This window comes from Ctenocephalides felis, unplaced genomic scaffold (genome assembly GCF_003426905.1).
Source record: "Ctenocephalides felis isolate EL2017-DRISC unplaced genomic scaffold, ASM342690v1 CF-g0.4_SCAFFOLD_03571, whole genome shotgun sequence".
NCBI classification, from domain to species: Eukaryota; Metazoa; Arthropoda; class Insecta; order Siphonaptera; family Pulicidae; genus Ctenocephalides; species Ctenocephalides felis.
The window spans coordinates 66514481-66529687 of NW_020539725.1; the positions used below are offsets into that span (position 1 = coordinate 66514481).

General features: G+C 33.6%; 1 protein-coding gene across 2 annotated transcripts; it reads right to left on the reverse strand.

Moving 5' to 3' along the window:
- Positions 1-416: 416 nt before the first annotated feature.
- Positions 417-6346, reverse strand: LOC113384502 (NEDD4-binding protein 3-A-like). 2 transcript variants are annotated; one of them, XM_026622218.1, is made up of 4 exons: positions 2460-2592; positions 1130-1409; positions 988-1061; positions 417-927 (listed from the first exon to the last, which is right to left on the reverse strand). In XM_026622218.1, the coding sequence occupies exons 2-4, from the start codon at positions 1355-1357 to the stop codon at positions 762-764; spliced, it is 468 nt and encodes a 155-aa protein (XP_026478003.1). In that variant the 5' UTR covers positions 1358-1409; positions 2460-2592; the 3' UTR covers positions 417-761. The 2 variants fall into 2 exon arrangements, with proteins under 2 accessions (XP_026478003.1, XP_026478002.1); XM_026622217.1 differs by lacking the exons at positions 417-927; positions 988-1061 and adding exons at positions 4425-4611; positions 6097-6346 and having other exon boundaries at positions 1245-1409; positions 2460-2800.
- Positions 6347-15207: the final 8861 nt, after the last annotated feature.

Below are 15207 nucleotides of genomic sequence, written 5' to 3' on the forward strand. Positions count from 1 at the left end.
TGTAACTTTTCATTTAGTATTTTAAAAAAATCGGAATTGTTAAAAAAAAACATGAAAAAAAATATTTTTTTTTAAAGCTGCCGCCACTCAAACAAAAAAATTTGTTTTAACTTATCCAAGGTTCATATGATAGCGGCATCTATAATAATTAAGAATCCATCTATTTTTTATGTTTCGGATCACCAGGAAGGTTGGAATCATGCACGCCAGGACACCCTGTTTTTTTTGAGCCCCCACTTTGACTGCTCATAACTTTGTGAATTCTAATTTTTTTCCTTTAATAATTTTTTTTATGTAATAATAAAATATCAATAAACAAATGATAAAAATATCGATAGTAAAAATATTATTTGTTTCCTTTATACAGCGCTTCAAAAACTGGGCTAAATTCATGCTTCTACAGTAGAATACCCCCTTAAGCATTTGCTTTGAATAATTAAATACTGATACTATTTTTTAAGGTTGAGGTTTTCATAATCCACAAATTTTTGTTCTTTATACAATTCCAAACTTCATATTATACAAATTAAATTCGTGTGAATCTACCTATTTATCTGGCAAGCTTGTACCTCATATTTATCAAATATAATAAATTGGTATTGTTACAAACATTATAAAGGATCCAATTGTTACCAGTCTGCATTCATATGAGTTGGTAGTACCGAATGCTTAAACTATCACTTTACAATATGATTTTTCAATGACTAAACTCAAATTTAGTCAACAAAGATCTGAATCCCTGAATGTTTTACATTTTCAAATTACACCTGTTCTTCGGTGGTATCAGCCAGCTGCTGCAGCAGACATCGCTGATAGCGCAGCACCTGCTTCTTTTCCCGAAGCCAGCGCTCGCGTTCTGACTCGAACTCGCAAATTCGAGTTGATAACTCGGCACGTAGCCTTTCAGATTCAGCACATTGGGAATCACTAAATGGAAATTATAGTCACAAAAAAAATAAATTCAGGTGATTTTATTCCAATTCTTACCCTGGGCATTCAAAAGTTTGTTTCGTGTCGTGCCGGAGACGCATTAGATCCAGTTCACGAGCTGAGAGGGCATTCTGTAAAAGAATAAATAAATATATCATAGACCCACAATTATTATACTCTATTTATAAGTATCAATTACCCTGGCTTCCTTTAATTGCTGTCGCAGCAGAGCAGCTTCTCCTCTTATCCTGCCCTGTTCCCACAAAGCCTCCTCCAGTTTATTCCTCAATGTGGCTGCTTGTTCGCATTCGTTACTTTTGCAAGTAATTCTGCTGCAGCTACTAGTCCAGAATTTATCACAGTCTTTTGGAGACTTGGTTAAGCAGGATTCTATTTTTGCGTTGTGGAATATCTCGCTGGATATCATGTTTTCTTTCGCATAGTTTTTTATATTTTCTATATTCTTCTCAGTGACACTCCTGGAAAAATGATAATAACTAGTAATGAAAGATTCGAGAAAATTTAAACGTTTTCAAATATATTATTACAAATACTGTAACTTTCATTATTGTAATCAAATGTAAATCATAAATCAATTTTTCTCCAGAACATTTACAATCGTCATTTATTTCGAATTCAATTTCAAAAAAAAAATAGTTGCCTAATTTGCACAAAATTGAAAAGGTGCTCCCATATAGTCACAGTCTAAACGCATTTGCCAATAATTCTGTACGACATTTTTCACTTATGCTGTGCTTAGCTTGGCGGCATTTTCACCCTTTTCAATAGTTTTTTTTCACAAAATTTGAAAAGTGGTCCAGTATATATAAACAGTCTAAACGCACTTGAGTAAACATTTGTACCAGAGTGGCGCTTAGACTGTGCTTAGCCTGGGTAATTTTTTGAATTTCTAATCCAAAATTATAAAAATATTTTATGGAAAATAAAAAAAGTGGAAAATTGCTCAAAAGCAATTGTTTTGTCAATACAAGCAGAAAGTTTTTTAGATCATTCAAATCGGACGCTTAGTTCACTCAAAAACTGATATTTTTTGTACATTTAGCTCTGTATCTTCGAAATGGCGGGACCTGTCTTTGCCAAAAACTAATCACCCCTTCTCCCAATCATTACAAATTGAATGTTTTTTAGATCATTCAAATCCGATACTCCGTTCTCTCAAAAACTCGATTTGTATTTTCTGCACTCTTTGATTCATATGTCTATAACGGCTGGACCTGCCTTTGCCAAAAACTAATCAGCACATCTCCCTATCAATAGGAATCGAATGTTTTTTAACCATTCAAATGGGTTGATCCGTGCGCCCGAAAACGTGTACGAAAAAATGCGGACATACAAAACACACACACATCCATTTTTTCTGAGGTATGCCAGTAAAAAGTTCAGAAACTTTCAAAAGGACGAGAAATGCAAAAATTTTCATTTTCGGTTTTCGGCCCATTACTACCCTACGGGAAGTTAATTAATATCGAGGAAAAAGCTAATAAATTTAAATAGATTTTTATTATTACCTGTCATATTTTTCCCCTGACTCCACTCCTCACTAATGAACTCCCCATCGCCATTAATATAAATCTTGCTACTCCTGCAAACTCTGCTTCCTGCAGCAGTCGCATCGTTTGTGTTATTATTCGACGCCCTGCTGCTGCCCACGCTGGCAACACTAATACCAGACGGAGTGGTCGACGTCAAGCCGCGCGCTCCTCTGGCGGTGGCGCTGAGATCGTTTGCCGAATTCTCGACACCGGAAGCGAATCCGGAATCTGATGGAGATGGCGTCAGAAGTGGCGGCGATGTCGTTGGCGGTTGGCGCTGGTGGTGAGGCGAGGGCTGGTTCTGCCAGGATACACTCCTGTCCAGTAAATTGTCATTAATCATAATCATAAAAATTTATTTCTTTTATTTTTTAAATATATAGCCCACAGATTTCTTCCAAGAGGACTCAAAAATACAATTATTTTACATATTGAACTAGCAAACCCGACGAACTCCGTTCCGCCACCAGATGGTTTTGTGAGAAAGATGAAGAAATTTTTTGTTTGTTTTATATTTGAAAAGGAAAAATTTGATTTTATTACACAACAGTAATGAATTTATTTCGATTACAAAAATGAAGTATTTTTTAGTTGAACTTCTCTAAGTAAATGAAAGTGAACCCGCAAATTATCCTTTTCATGGAAGTGATCTTTGGTAAACCACATTTTTTGTTTTTTGGTCTGACGTTAACACAAACAAAGCGGATGGATTTCCAACTCGTGAACAGGCAACGTATAACTGCCCATGTGAAAAACAATGATTTTCTAAATAATCTATTTGAAATTTATCCCGCAAACACTAAGCGATTGAGACTTGTTATTGCGAATGCAAGGCGAACTGAAAATTGCAATCGTTTGATGTCAAACGGAAGATCAGTCGGAATCATTGGTATGTCACCAAATCGCCAGCAATTTTTGATTGAATGGTGAAATTCAGTGCGTGTACATCATTATTCTTTGCGGCAAGAATTGCTCGTTGACTTAACCAAGCATAATTCTGATAATTCTCACTAATGTCATTACTCGAATTTTTAATTACGGTGCGTGAAGTTCCAGCGATTTGCATTAAGGCACCTCGCGTAGCTCGAGACCTTTCTAACGAATGCAAAATTGTCAAAATCGGTTCAGAAAATAGTTGGTAAGAATAAGAGGACAGGTTATCTCTATACCATTATTGCAAAGTTTAAATAAGAACATAATTGCACAGATAAATCGACGTGAGGCAAGAAAAGGAATACCAAATTCATTTACTAAAGTGTTGTGGTCAAAGCCACGTTCAGGGTAAACTTTATATGTTTTATAATAAAGATATTTCAGTAATTTTCGCTGAACCTTCTCTATTGCATCAAAGATGTTGATTTGGTATGGATACCAAATAATCGAACCATATTCTAATTTTGAACGTACAATAGAATAAAAGAACAAATAAACTTCTGCAAAGAAGAGCATTGTTAGAATTGAATTGTTTACAATTTTTCAGTATCAAACCTAAAGATTTATGTGCTCTATTACAAATATCATTTATATGATCCGCGAAAAACAAACCAGAATCAAAAGAACTCCTAAATCTGAAATTTTATTACATCTATCAATGCTGGTGTTAGAAATTTTATAATCAAAATGTATTGGAGCGCGAAAAACTAAGAATCTTGCACTTTGATATATTTAAATGTAATTTGTTATAGACACACCAAGAGTGGAAAGAGTCAAGTTGAGACTGTAATAATAAGCAGTCATCAATAGAATTTATTTTGAGATATAGTTTGAGATCATCTGCAAATAATAAATGTGGACAGCTAATAATATCAGATATGTCATTAATAAAAATAATAAATAGTAGTGGACCAAGAATGGATCCCTGAGTAACACCTGAACTGATATTTTCAATGTTGCTCAAGAATCCATAATCATATATTTCTCTTGTTATAAATCAAAACTTACGAATTACGTCCATTATGATGATGGTGTCTCATCATGGCAAGCGTATGATTTCTTCCCGTCTGATTCTGGTTATTCCTGGTGAACAGCCTTCTGTCTAACGAATTGTGAAGACCTGGAGTAATTATTCTTATCGAATTCGATTCGTTGTTGGATTGACATCTTTGTCCATTCGGTGTCGTCGAAATATCTAAAATAATTAATATGTGTAAGTGGCATTTTTCTTTAAGGCAAGTCGCATGAACTTTCCGAAATTGACTTAATTAATCGAAATTCATATTTAGCTATTTAGATATAATTTTTAACTACTTTGGTAAAATTTCATCAATATTTGAGAAAGATATTGGTAATATTTTAGTTGTAATAAAGTCGGAATGAAGTTAAAAGCAAATTTAAGTGGGACCAAGTTAGACTCTGATAAGCATCGAACAAGAATGCAATACGAACGTAGTTGAATTCAGTTAGAATCTAATAATATATAATCGGACAGTGCGAATAATCTGATTGTCAGTAGAATTTATTAAGAAGAATCTAACAAGATTATATAGGGTCCGGCACTCGAAGTGTAACCAATTGAAACAGCCATAAATTCAGTTTGGAAAATTACTTTTACTCGATTCAAAGTACAAAATATGTAAAAATAATTCAAAATTTAAAAACAATTCACTTTTGCTCAATATGACCACCTTTTGCTTTGACTATGGCCTTTAGACAATCCAAAAACAAACGCGACTTGCAGGTTTGGCCGAACGTGACTTGCAGGTCTTTTGACCCACTGACGGACAACGGTTTTTTTAGCGCCTCGAGACTGATGTACCCCTTAGTTCGGACCTTGCTCTCTAATGGCCCAAAAAGATTGCGGACGTTATGAAGTTCAGAACGTTGTTTTTCAGCCATTCTTGGTTCACTCGAGCTTTATGAGATGGTGCCGAGTCCTGTTGAAACGTCGATGGTCTGCAACCAAAATGTTTGTCTGCCCATGGCTTCAAAGCAACCTTCAGAATACTTTCCCGATAATATTTCGCATTTACATTGACGCCAGGCTCGATAAAAACGATTGGAGATCGCTCATCTGCGGTTACAGCGGCCCAAACCATTTTCTGTGGCGTATGCTGCCTCCTGGTGTCAAGTAAACCCTATCGTTTTGAGAGTTTACGAAATGCTCAACTGTAAAAATTTTCTCGTCGGAAAACACAATGTTCGGAAATTTACCACGTTCGGCCAGGTGCGATTCGTTTTTGGATCGTCTAAAGGTCATAGTCAAAGCAAAGGTGATCATATCGAGCAAAAAAGTGAATTGTTTTTAAATACCGTATTATTTTTACACATTTTGTACTTTGAATCGAGTAAAAGTAATTTTCCAAACTGAATTTATGGCTTTTTCAATTGGTTACACTTCGAGTGCCCGACCCTGTAGTATCTGGTAACTATGAATCTTATATTAACCTTGTAGGTACCTTATAAAAATCTAGTATTCACCTTATGATAATCTGGCCAGAACCTAACAAGCAACAAAAATCAACCCAGTCAGAATCTGAAAAGTTCATGGTAAGAATCTAATGGAAACTTACCAGGAATCTTATAAGAATAAGAATCTACGATCCATCTCACTAATCTCGTAAATATTAGATAAATAAAATTAATTAATCTATAAAGCTGCAATTTATCTATTTACCTGAAGAAAAAATGCTTAACTCCGCCGAACTGCTGCCAACCGGCGTATGGTATCTCCTATGTCCGCCAATAGTGTTAAAATGATTAATTCCTATCTGAACATTACTTCCCAATCTATTATTATTATGCAAGGATCTAGTGTTGTACGACGGGGTAGCAGCATTAAGGGTGCCCGATGAAAGGGCCGGAGCAGAAGCATACCGTTCGCCGTACCGAGACGCTACCAGGGACGCCATCTCGCCGTAGCCCTGCTGCTGCTGCTGCGACGGTCGCGGAGACGGAAACCCAGCTCGGTGGGCGACGGGTCGGCGCAAACCAGCCGGAAGGGTACCCTGGGGTAATAAAAATATTGTGTAAACGGCATTAAGAATTAATAGAAGATTGTTTAGTCTATACCTGTGGAGTACGCCGCTGTGTGGAAGTATCCTCGGAGGCGACGCGTAGACTTCATCCGTTGACTGTGCCGCAGGTGAAGCACGCTTAGGAGCAGCGCTGGCGGTCCCTGACGCCGTCATCGCTGCACGCAGCGGATTTGCAAACTGTGACTCATTTGACCTGCGGAGGAAAATAATATTGTAACAATTTGTAAGAATATCCCGAGACTAATTGGAATCAACAATGTCTACAAATTCATATAAAACAAACTGCATAACAATCACAGTAATGCCAAGTACACAGCAGGTACGTTTTCGCCAGAATTCGGTACTGAGTTGCTGTTGAATAAACGTCCGAATCGGTGCACATTCGAGATGGGCTAGGATTGGGTTAGGATTTGACTCCGCTTCAGAGAGAAGTTATATCCACTTAACAACTCCACAACTCCGGCACATTTTGAAACATAATACTTGACACAAATGTGTTCTCTAGTGTGTTGTCAACATAGCTAAGGATTTATTAAGACTTAGGAAATAGTTTACAATAGTTTCAAACATTTTTGTTTATTTTATTATAATAAACTTTTTGCATTTCAATATGCATACAAATCTCAAATTGACAAAAACTTGGTAATCAAAATCAATTTTGTAATTATTTTTGAAGAGAAACACAGAATTCTTTAAATATTATTATTTTCATATGAAAATAATGCAGTGAACATTATATATGAAATAAGAACAAATCTTTCATCGTATAATATTTTTCACAAAATAATAATACCTCACATTCTTTTGTCATTTCCTTTTCGAGAATTAATTATACATCAGGTAGTTTGATTAGCATACTATTACTTTTACACAAATATAAAATCATAATTGTGTAAGTTATAATATAATACTAAATATTTTTTAGCTGGTTGTATACCATTTACGGACAAACATTATCGAACACAGAATATAGAATACAAAATAGCATTATTTTGAGACATTATATATCTGGAAAGTCCTAAAACTGGCTGGGGAGACGAGAAAAAAAACACTTCTTTCGACCCAAATCTTTGTATTAGTAAAAAAATCTCAAGCAAATATCTGCACATGTTAACAGATTTAGTATCAGTTTAGGGAAGTCGTATATGACAAAACCTGTGAGACAACTTCACTCGGATTCACTCCGAGGGAGGAGTTGTATCGGAGTGATAACTCCGAAGTGATAACTCCGGAGTGTGCTACCCATCTCTAGTGCACATCACAAGCAACAGTTTTTTCTGTAAGCCGAGTGTTGCCTTGATTTAACACTATAATTCCCTATCCCGAGGTGGTTTCTGGTCAACCACCGACCATCAACCATCTTCGTCGATCGTCCGTCAATATACCATGATTACGTAAAGATCAGTAACAGTCCACTGAACTAAGAATTATTCGCCACGCTCCAACGATTGTGAGATTCTCCATATAATACACTTCGCGCTATATTTATATAAATCGTTGGAATATTTAAATTGCCTCATTGTTTTCATGTAAAATGAATGCTTATCAAATTGTTTTAACAATCTAAGTGCTTTTGGATGAGCAGTCCAATCGTTAAAAAATGTTCCCACACAAAATGCCTATCGGAACCAGAAATTACATTTTGATGAAGCGAGAAAGCGTAGGAAAGAATTTTGATAACAGATAATAGTAATCGGTTATAATTAATAAGACATAAATCATAACTTATTTTATAAACAATTAGCTGTTAACAATTTTTTCAAGAAATATTCATTCAGAAGTCATGTCACCGTGCTTTCTTTTTATTATTTGCACCAAAGAAATGTTTAATTACATACTAGACAGTATAGGTCGCGAGTACCAGAAACCGCTCTGGACAATCTGATATCATGCAACAGTGATGTCTATATTAACTGAACTATTTACGGTATCTGGAAATTAGACATAGTAGCACCAAGTTTTTGAAGTCAAACTTCTTTAGGCACGACTAGGGTGTAAATCCGTACAAATGCAACGGAAGTCCGTTACGCCCCAACTGTTCGTCATTCGCTCTTGATGAGATCATTTTTATACGAGTCGGGTGTATGTGAAATGTAAGTTTATTGATGAGAAATTATTTTTATATTATTCGTAGTTTCTATAAATCTTTGAAGTTATTAGAATGGAAAATATTTTTTAGGCAAAACAGATTATATCGCCAGCGAAAAAGTAAAAAAAAATACAAACAGTCAATGAATGTATGTTTATTTTAATTACATGAAGTTCTTCAAACACAATTATTACATGATGAGTGAAGTTGCGAAAACAATATTTGTTCAGGCGTTGTTTAACATAATCCACAGTATGAACAAATAATATAGAACTTAGTCCTAAATGCTAATTACAATGACTAACCGATCATGTCTTATTTGAAGCATGAGTTTAATTACATTATTGTTTTTAAATATTATACATATTTTTACCGCCATTATAAATATATAATTTATAATTTATCATTATATAAATATGTATAATGGTTGACACTAATAAATGTGTGCATCGCGAATGTTGCCATATTACTAATGGACATTATTCAAAATTGTTATATGATGAACTTATTTTGACTTAACTTAAAATTGCTACTTTGAACAGCGTGATCCTTACGCGTACTCTTTTTTTGCACGCGTCTCATATTTTAAATAAAATCCATCCCTAGATGGATGTAAGTTTCAAGTTAATATTTTTCTCGCAACAATAAACCTCAAGAATTCTTATATAGCTATGAGCTACAAAATAAGTCGTATTATTTTCTACATTTTCTGCTGCTCCTTTTGTGAGCATTCTCTTTCTTCGACATGGACTTTTTTTTCATATTTGCCGCCGCCGCCACCGACGCCGCCAACCGCGCTCTGTTCAATAATCCGCGATACCGTAAACTTTAAAGCAATTGCACCGGCGGAGTCGTAAGGTGAACAGGGAGGGACATAGGGAAAAAAACACGATACAGAGACACTAAGTATAAACTTAGAAGTTGGTGATGAAGAGAGTGATGTATAAACGGAATATGTTGGAAATCGGTTCAGCAGTTTTTCAGCAATATTTTTTTTCCTGGTGAAAACTTTACTCACGAATAGAAAAGAATTCGTGTGTGATTTACTAACTGCAGCCCTGTCCTTTCAATTCTAGAATATTGCTCTGCATATAACGGTCGGACGTAATATTCGAACCTTTCTCCGACCACGACGACCATGGGAACTAGGAACGCCGAACGACTACTAGGGATGGCTGCAGATTTCGTATGAAAGCCAATAAAACGAACGAAACAAATCAGACTGCAGATTTCACAATTACGAAATAACCATTTTCATACCCCGCAAAAATGGACGCACCCATTTGAAGTAATATATTAAACATTGGAGAATTTAAAAAAAATACTAATATTGCAACAATAACAGCAGATCCACAAAATGCAATGTAATTGGGTACTGTAAAATCAAACTTTGGGGTCAATAGGATAAAAAATTTGCAAAAAAATTAAAAAAAAACGACATGTTATCCGATCTAGTAATTGTTCTGCATAATAATTAAAATCTTATAATTTCTGTCGTTTTCTGACACTTTTTACCTAAAATGAGTTTTTTTGTAGAATACAGCAGAAATTTGGTAACATATGTTTAGATATTGAATTGAAAACATGATACACAGGGGCAATGGGGAGTAAATATGTTTGCAAATTACTGCCCAATGCCAGGAACCAGAATATGTTTGCGAATACCCAATGTCAGAAACCAGGATTTTAATTATCATGCAGAAGAATTATGGGATCGGTGATTTTGTCGTAGTTTAATTTTTTTCAATTTCTTGCCATTTGACCTTTAATTTGACTTTAGATTTGTGTCTAGCCACACAACCAATACAGACAACTTTTTTTGTGGACCTGTTTAATATTTACCAGATGTGCATGAAATGAATATTGGTGAAATATTGGTTTTATAACATTTACTTTACATTGTATACAAGAATATATACACATATGTATATTAAAAATACAGGAAACTGAAAACCGAAGCATAGGACCAAGAAACATGGAAGCAGAAGTTTGGAAAAGAAAGTGCACCAGGTATATAAAAAGTGTTTAATAGTAATGGGAATAATGAACAAGTGAGTGAATGGGTAAAAATCATTGATTGTGGTGCTCTCATCCCATGGACCTGCCTTCAGCAGACTATTTATTTTTTATAAAAATATGAATATCGATAAGTTTGTATTTAGAAATATTGCGCGGGTGACTCATAGAACACGCTCCAACAGAACAACAATGAACTGAACTGAACGAACGCGCAACAAATTCTCTATCCTTTTCCGACACAATCACTATATCTTGCTGCTCTTTCGCACAGCGTGAGAACTTTCATCTCGGCCATATGATCTGCGATATCGTTGTCTCGCTCGCTCCGCACGAGGCTCGTGCTCCGTCTCTTGTTCTCGTTAGTAGGTCTGGACAGATCCAGGCCTGATAAGACAATACATATATATATATGCATATATATATATATATATATATATATATATATATATATATATATGATTTAGTAGTTAATATATATGTATATATATATATATATACATACACACACACATCCATTTTTCTGAGGTACGCCAAAATGTTCAGAAACCTTCAAAACGTCGAGAAATGCAAAAATTTTCATTTCCAATTTTTGGCCCATCACTATAACTACCCTACGGAAAGTTAAAAAGTACTTACAATTAGTTAATCTTAGTGTTAAAATAAAAATTCTAATAATCCATGGTATCAGGATATGGTAATGCACTACACTATATAATATAAACATTAAATTTGTAATTAAACAATATTTCACAAAATACTAACTTTAAAAAAATCACAAGTGTGTAATATATGTGTTGTTCGTAAACTGGTTGAAGTCATAATGGAGGAAAAGATTTTTTAAAAATATTTTTACCAAGATTTTACACATGTGTGGAACGAATTGCGAATCCTTTGCGCGACGTTTTTATTGTTTTGTGAGAAATTTGGAAATACTATCTAAATAAGAGAGATTTGAGTCGCACAGCGGTGTTGAGTTCATTTCGCTTATTTATAGTCCTATTGTTATAAATAGTCAAAAAAGATCCTTCTATATTTCTTAGTTTGAATAAATTTAGTTCGAATTGTAGTACAGTCGGGCTAAAAAAGTCTATAAAGTATTAATGTGTTCCGCAAGCATAGTTTTAAATTGTCTGGGATTTTTTGAATTAACTTTTTGTACAGAATCTGAAAAGTTCATGGTAAGAATCTAATGGAAACTTACCAGGAATCTTATAAGAATAAGAATCTACCATCTATCTGACGAATCTCGTAAATATTAGATAAACTAGTTGGTGTTGGTATTTAGCCTTGAGGCAAGTTACATGAACTTCCCGATGTGTAAATAATCGACTTAATCAATGAAATATAAATTAATTTATGAGTGATTGAAAGTATTCTCAATGGATTTATTACACATAATTAACTCGAACGATCACGTTAACTCGGAGTATTCTCTAAAAGCAAGTTTTCAAAAATCAACAATTTTTATAATTGAACCAGTTTTCGTAGGACTTTAATGGTTTAGTATGTTCATGGACCAAGTACTCTATCGTTATACCAAGTAAATCGTCTAACTTTAATTTCAACAAAAAAACTACTCATTTTCTAAAACTTTGATGAATTTTTAAAATTAAACTACTTGTCGTAATTGCTATCTAAATATCAAAGATTTGAGTCGTGCAGAGTGTTGAGTTCATTTCGCTTATTTATAGTCCTATTGTTATAAATAGTCAAAAAAGATCCTTCTATATTTCTTAGTTTGAATAAATTTAGTTCGAATTGTAGTACAGTCGGGTTAAAAAAGTCTATAATGTATTAATGTGGTCCGCAAGCATAGTTTTAAATTGTCTAGGATTTTTTGAATTATATTGAATAAGTTCTGACTCGTTTCTCCTATGTGAATTAGAATATAGTCCAGACAATTTATTTGATAGACGAGAATTCTAAGTAGTTCGATGTTAAAAGGAATTTTGGTAAAAATAGTGCTAGTCGTTGTACTGAAATTGTTTACAAGTCGATTTCCCATTGTCATATTACACCACGGTGCCCGAAAATGGGCTATTTTCAATTGGAAACATATTTTTGATCTAAGTTAAAATTGATATCACTACTGCACGATATCAGGCTATCCAGAGCGGGGGACAAAGCGTTTTTTGACAGTTCGTGACTACCAACTCATACAAATATAGACCCCTAACATAGCACTACCATAACATTTCTATTTTATCCGAGAATTGGTCCCTTTAGCAAATCAGCTTGTCTGATGAAAACGTGTAATAATAATTATAACAATAATAGTAAAATGTTATTTACATATGTTGTTTTTTACATAAATGTTACATAATACGTATGTGTATATTTTGTTGTTTGTATTGTGTTTATATCAATTGTGTGTCGTGTTCGGTCGGTGTTAATGTGTCAATGGATTTTATGTCGGTAATAAAAATCAGTGATGGAAATATAGGTGGAAATTATGTCTTAGACGAAATCGAGGAAAAAATCAAACAACAGAAACAGAAAAGAATAAAACAATAATGCGTGTGTGGTCCATTGTTCGCGCGCTCTCACACATACCAGAACGATACATACAAGATACAATATACTATGAATATTCTTTTAATATAATATTATAGATATATATAAATACCAAAGTAAACCTACACACACAAACAAGACAAATCAAAAGCTATCCAATTTAGTATTACTATTTTTGCTCTCTTATTTTCCAACGACCACAAATTTGTATTAAAATCGACCACTTTGTAATAAATCGATAACAAAAAACATTGCAAGTATTTTTTTACCAATTCATTTAAAATCGAATATCGATTCCGCATTTATCGATCAAACGGCAATTGATCGATCGTCCGACCGATTAATCGTTTTGTAATATTTTCATTTGTTCATCTTCTTGCTCAGTTTTTTTTCCTTCGTAACCTGACAGGTTGTTAACCTATCGGCATGCGATGGATTTTGCTCATTGCGATAAAGTAGGTTTATATACTTCTGCAGAACTGGTGGCGGAATAAAAGGAGAGCCGAGGGAAAAAAATTAATAATAAATTAATATAATTTTAATATAAATATTAGGTTGTCAAATATCTCCCTTCCGCCTTTTTGTATTATAAACCAAGAGCAAAAAAGCGGAAGGGAGATATTTGACAACCTAATATATAGGTAGTACTTGAAATTGTTATCATTAAATATATTGTTTCTGCACGTTCGTTTCTTCATTCCTTTTTTTTAAGTACAATTTTAATACGAACCATCCGAACATTCTTAATAAAAAATGTTGGTCTTAGAAGATTTGCCTTAGAAAAAGTTAACTTTAGAAACAAAATCTATGTTTTTTTTATATATCCTATCAGTGTAAAAAAATGTAGCTTCTTTACAATATGTCAATTGATTATTTTAGAGATATATTGTGAACTTTCTCCAATATAGCAACAAGCTCAATCATAGCAATGCATCTTGTAAACAGAATCAATAACTTTATATAGGAGTTTTGTTTTATTTTTAACTATATAAAATTAAACACAATTCAAGCACCTTACAAAAATAAATGTTCTAAAAGTTGAAAAAGACCACTATAATTATGGTGAAAAAAAGTACTTTTATATCTATTAAGAAAATTGCGAGAAACTACAATTTCAGAATCATTCAAAGAAGAGTCAATATAATAGTGTTTTATCTTTACATTTTTTTATTGTTTTTAATTGTAGTGCAGTCGGGTTAAAAAAGTCCATTTTGTGTTTTGAAGTATCAATGTGGTCCGCAAGCATAATTTTAAATCGTCTGGGATTTTTTTAATTATATTGGCGTTGTAAACGTTTAATCAAATTCTGGCTCGTTTGTCCTAAGTAAATTAAATTACAGTCCAGACAATTTATTTGATGGACGAGATTTCCAATCTAATTTATTGTTTTTCTCTAAATATTTAGTATTAACAAATATTACCCTCAGTGCACCGATTAATAAAACATTTAATTTATATTTCTAATATAACAAATGTGAATGTAGTTTTTACATTCACTTTACATCGTGCAGTAAAAATGTGCAAATCATTTTATAACGTTAGAAACAATTAGATCGTGCATATTTTTTATAGCAGAGATTTTTTTATGCGGAATACACACACACACGCACAATCACAGACACTCATATATATAACAACGTTTTTAGGCATTCATCAAATTATTAAATAAATTATCAAAAATAAATTTAAAAGTTTAATCAGTCTAGCAAACGTTTCGAGCCTTAATTTGTTTCATCAACAACGATATTAAAGTAATACAAAATATTTGGAGTGAAGTTTCAGGTTCGATACCAGATCCGGACAGCTTGATGTCAAGCAGCAGTGACATCGTTTTTTTTTATAAGCAATTTTTGAAATAATAAATTCATCACACAGAGGTAGGACAACCATTTGGGTTGCCACGTCATTTAAGGAGTCTACACAACATTTCACAGAACTCGTCAAGTTCTCATTGTTGGTAAAAATTTGTTTATTAGTTGTAGATATTGGGGCAAATTTTCGGATTAAATAGAAATGTCATGTTACGGGTCTATATTCGTATGAGTTGGTAGTAACAAACTATCAAAAATCACATGAAACCTAACCTCCAAAGGCTCATATGTCAAATAGCAATTTCATCATAAGTGCA

What these genes read in the sequence shown, in the direction of transcription:
- LOC113384502 (XM_026622217.1), bottom strand. Translation starts at nt 6,331, where the DNA reads ATGGCGTCCCTGGTAGCGTCTCGGTACGGCGAACGGTATGCTTCTGCT. An exon ending in GTTAAGCATTTTTTCTTCAG is followed by an intron (nt 4,612 to 6,096) that starts GTAAATAGATAA and finishes TAATTATTTTAG; the next exon opens with ATATTTCGACGACACCGAAT. An exon ending in TCAGGGGAAAAATATGACAG is followed by an intron (nt 1,410 to 2,459) that starts GTAATAATAAAA and finishes TCATTTTTCCAG; the next exon opens with GAGTGTCACTGAGAAGAATA.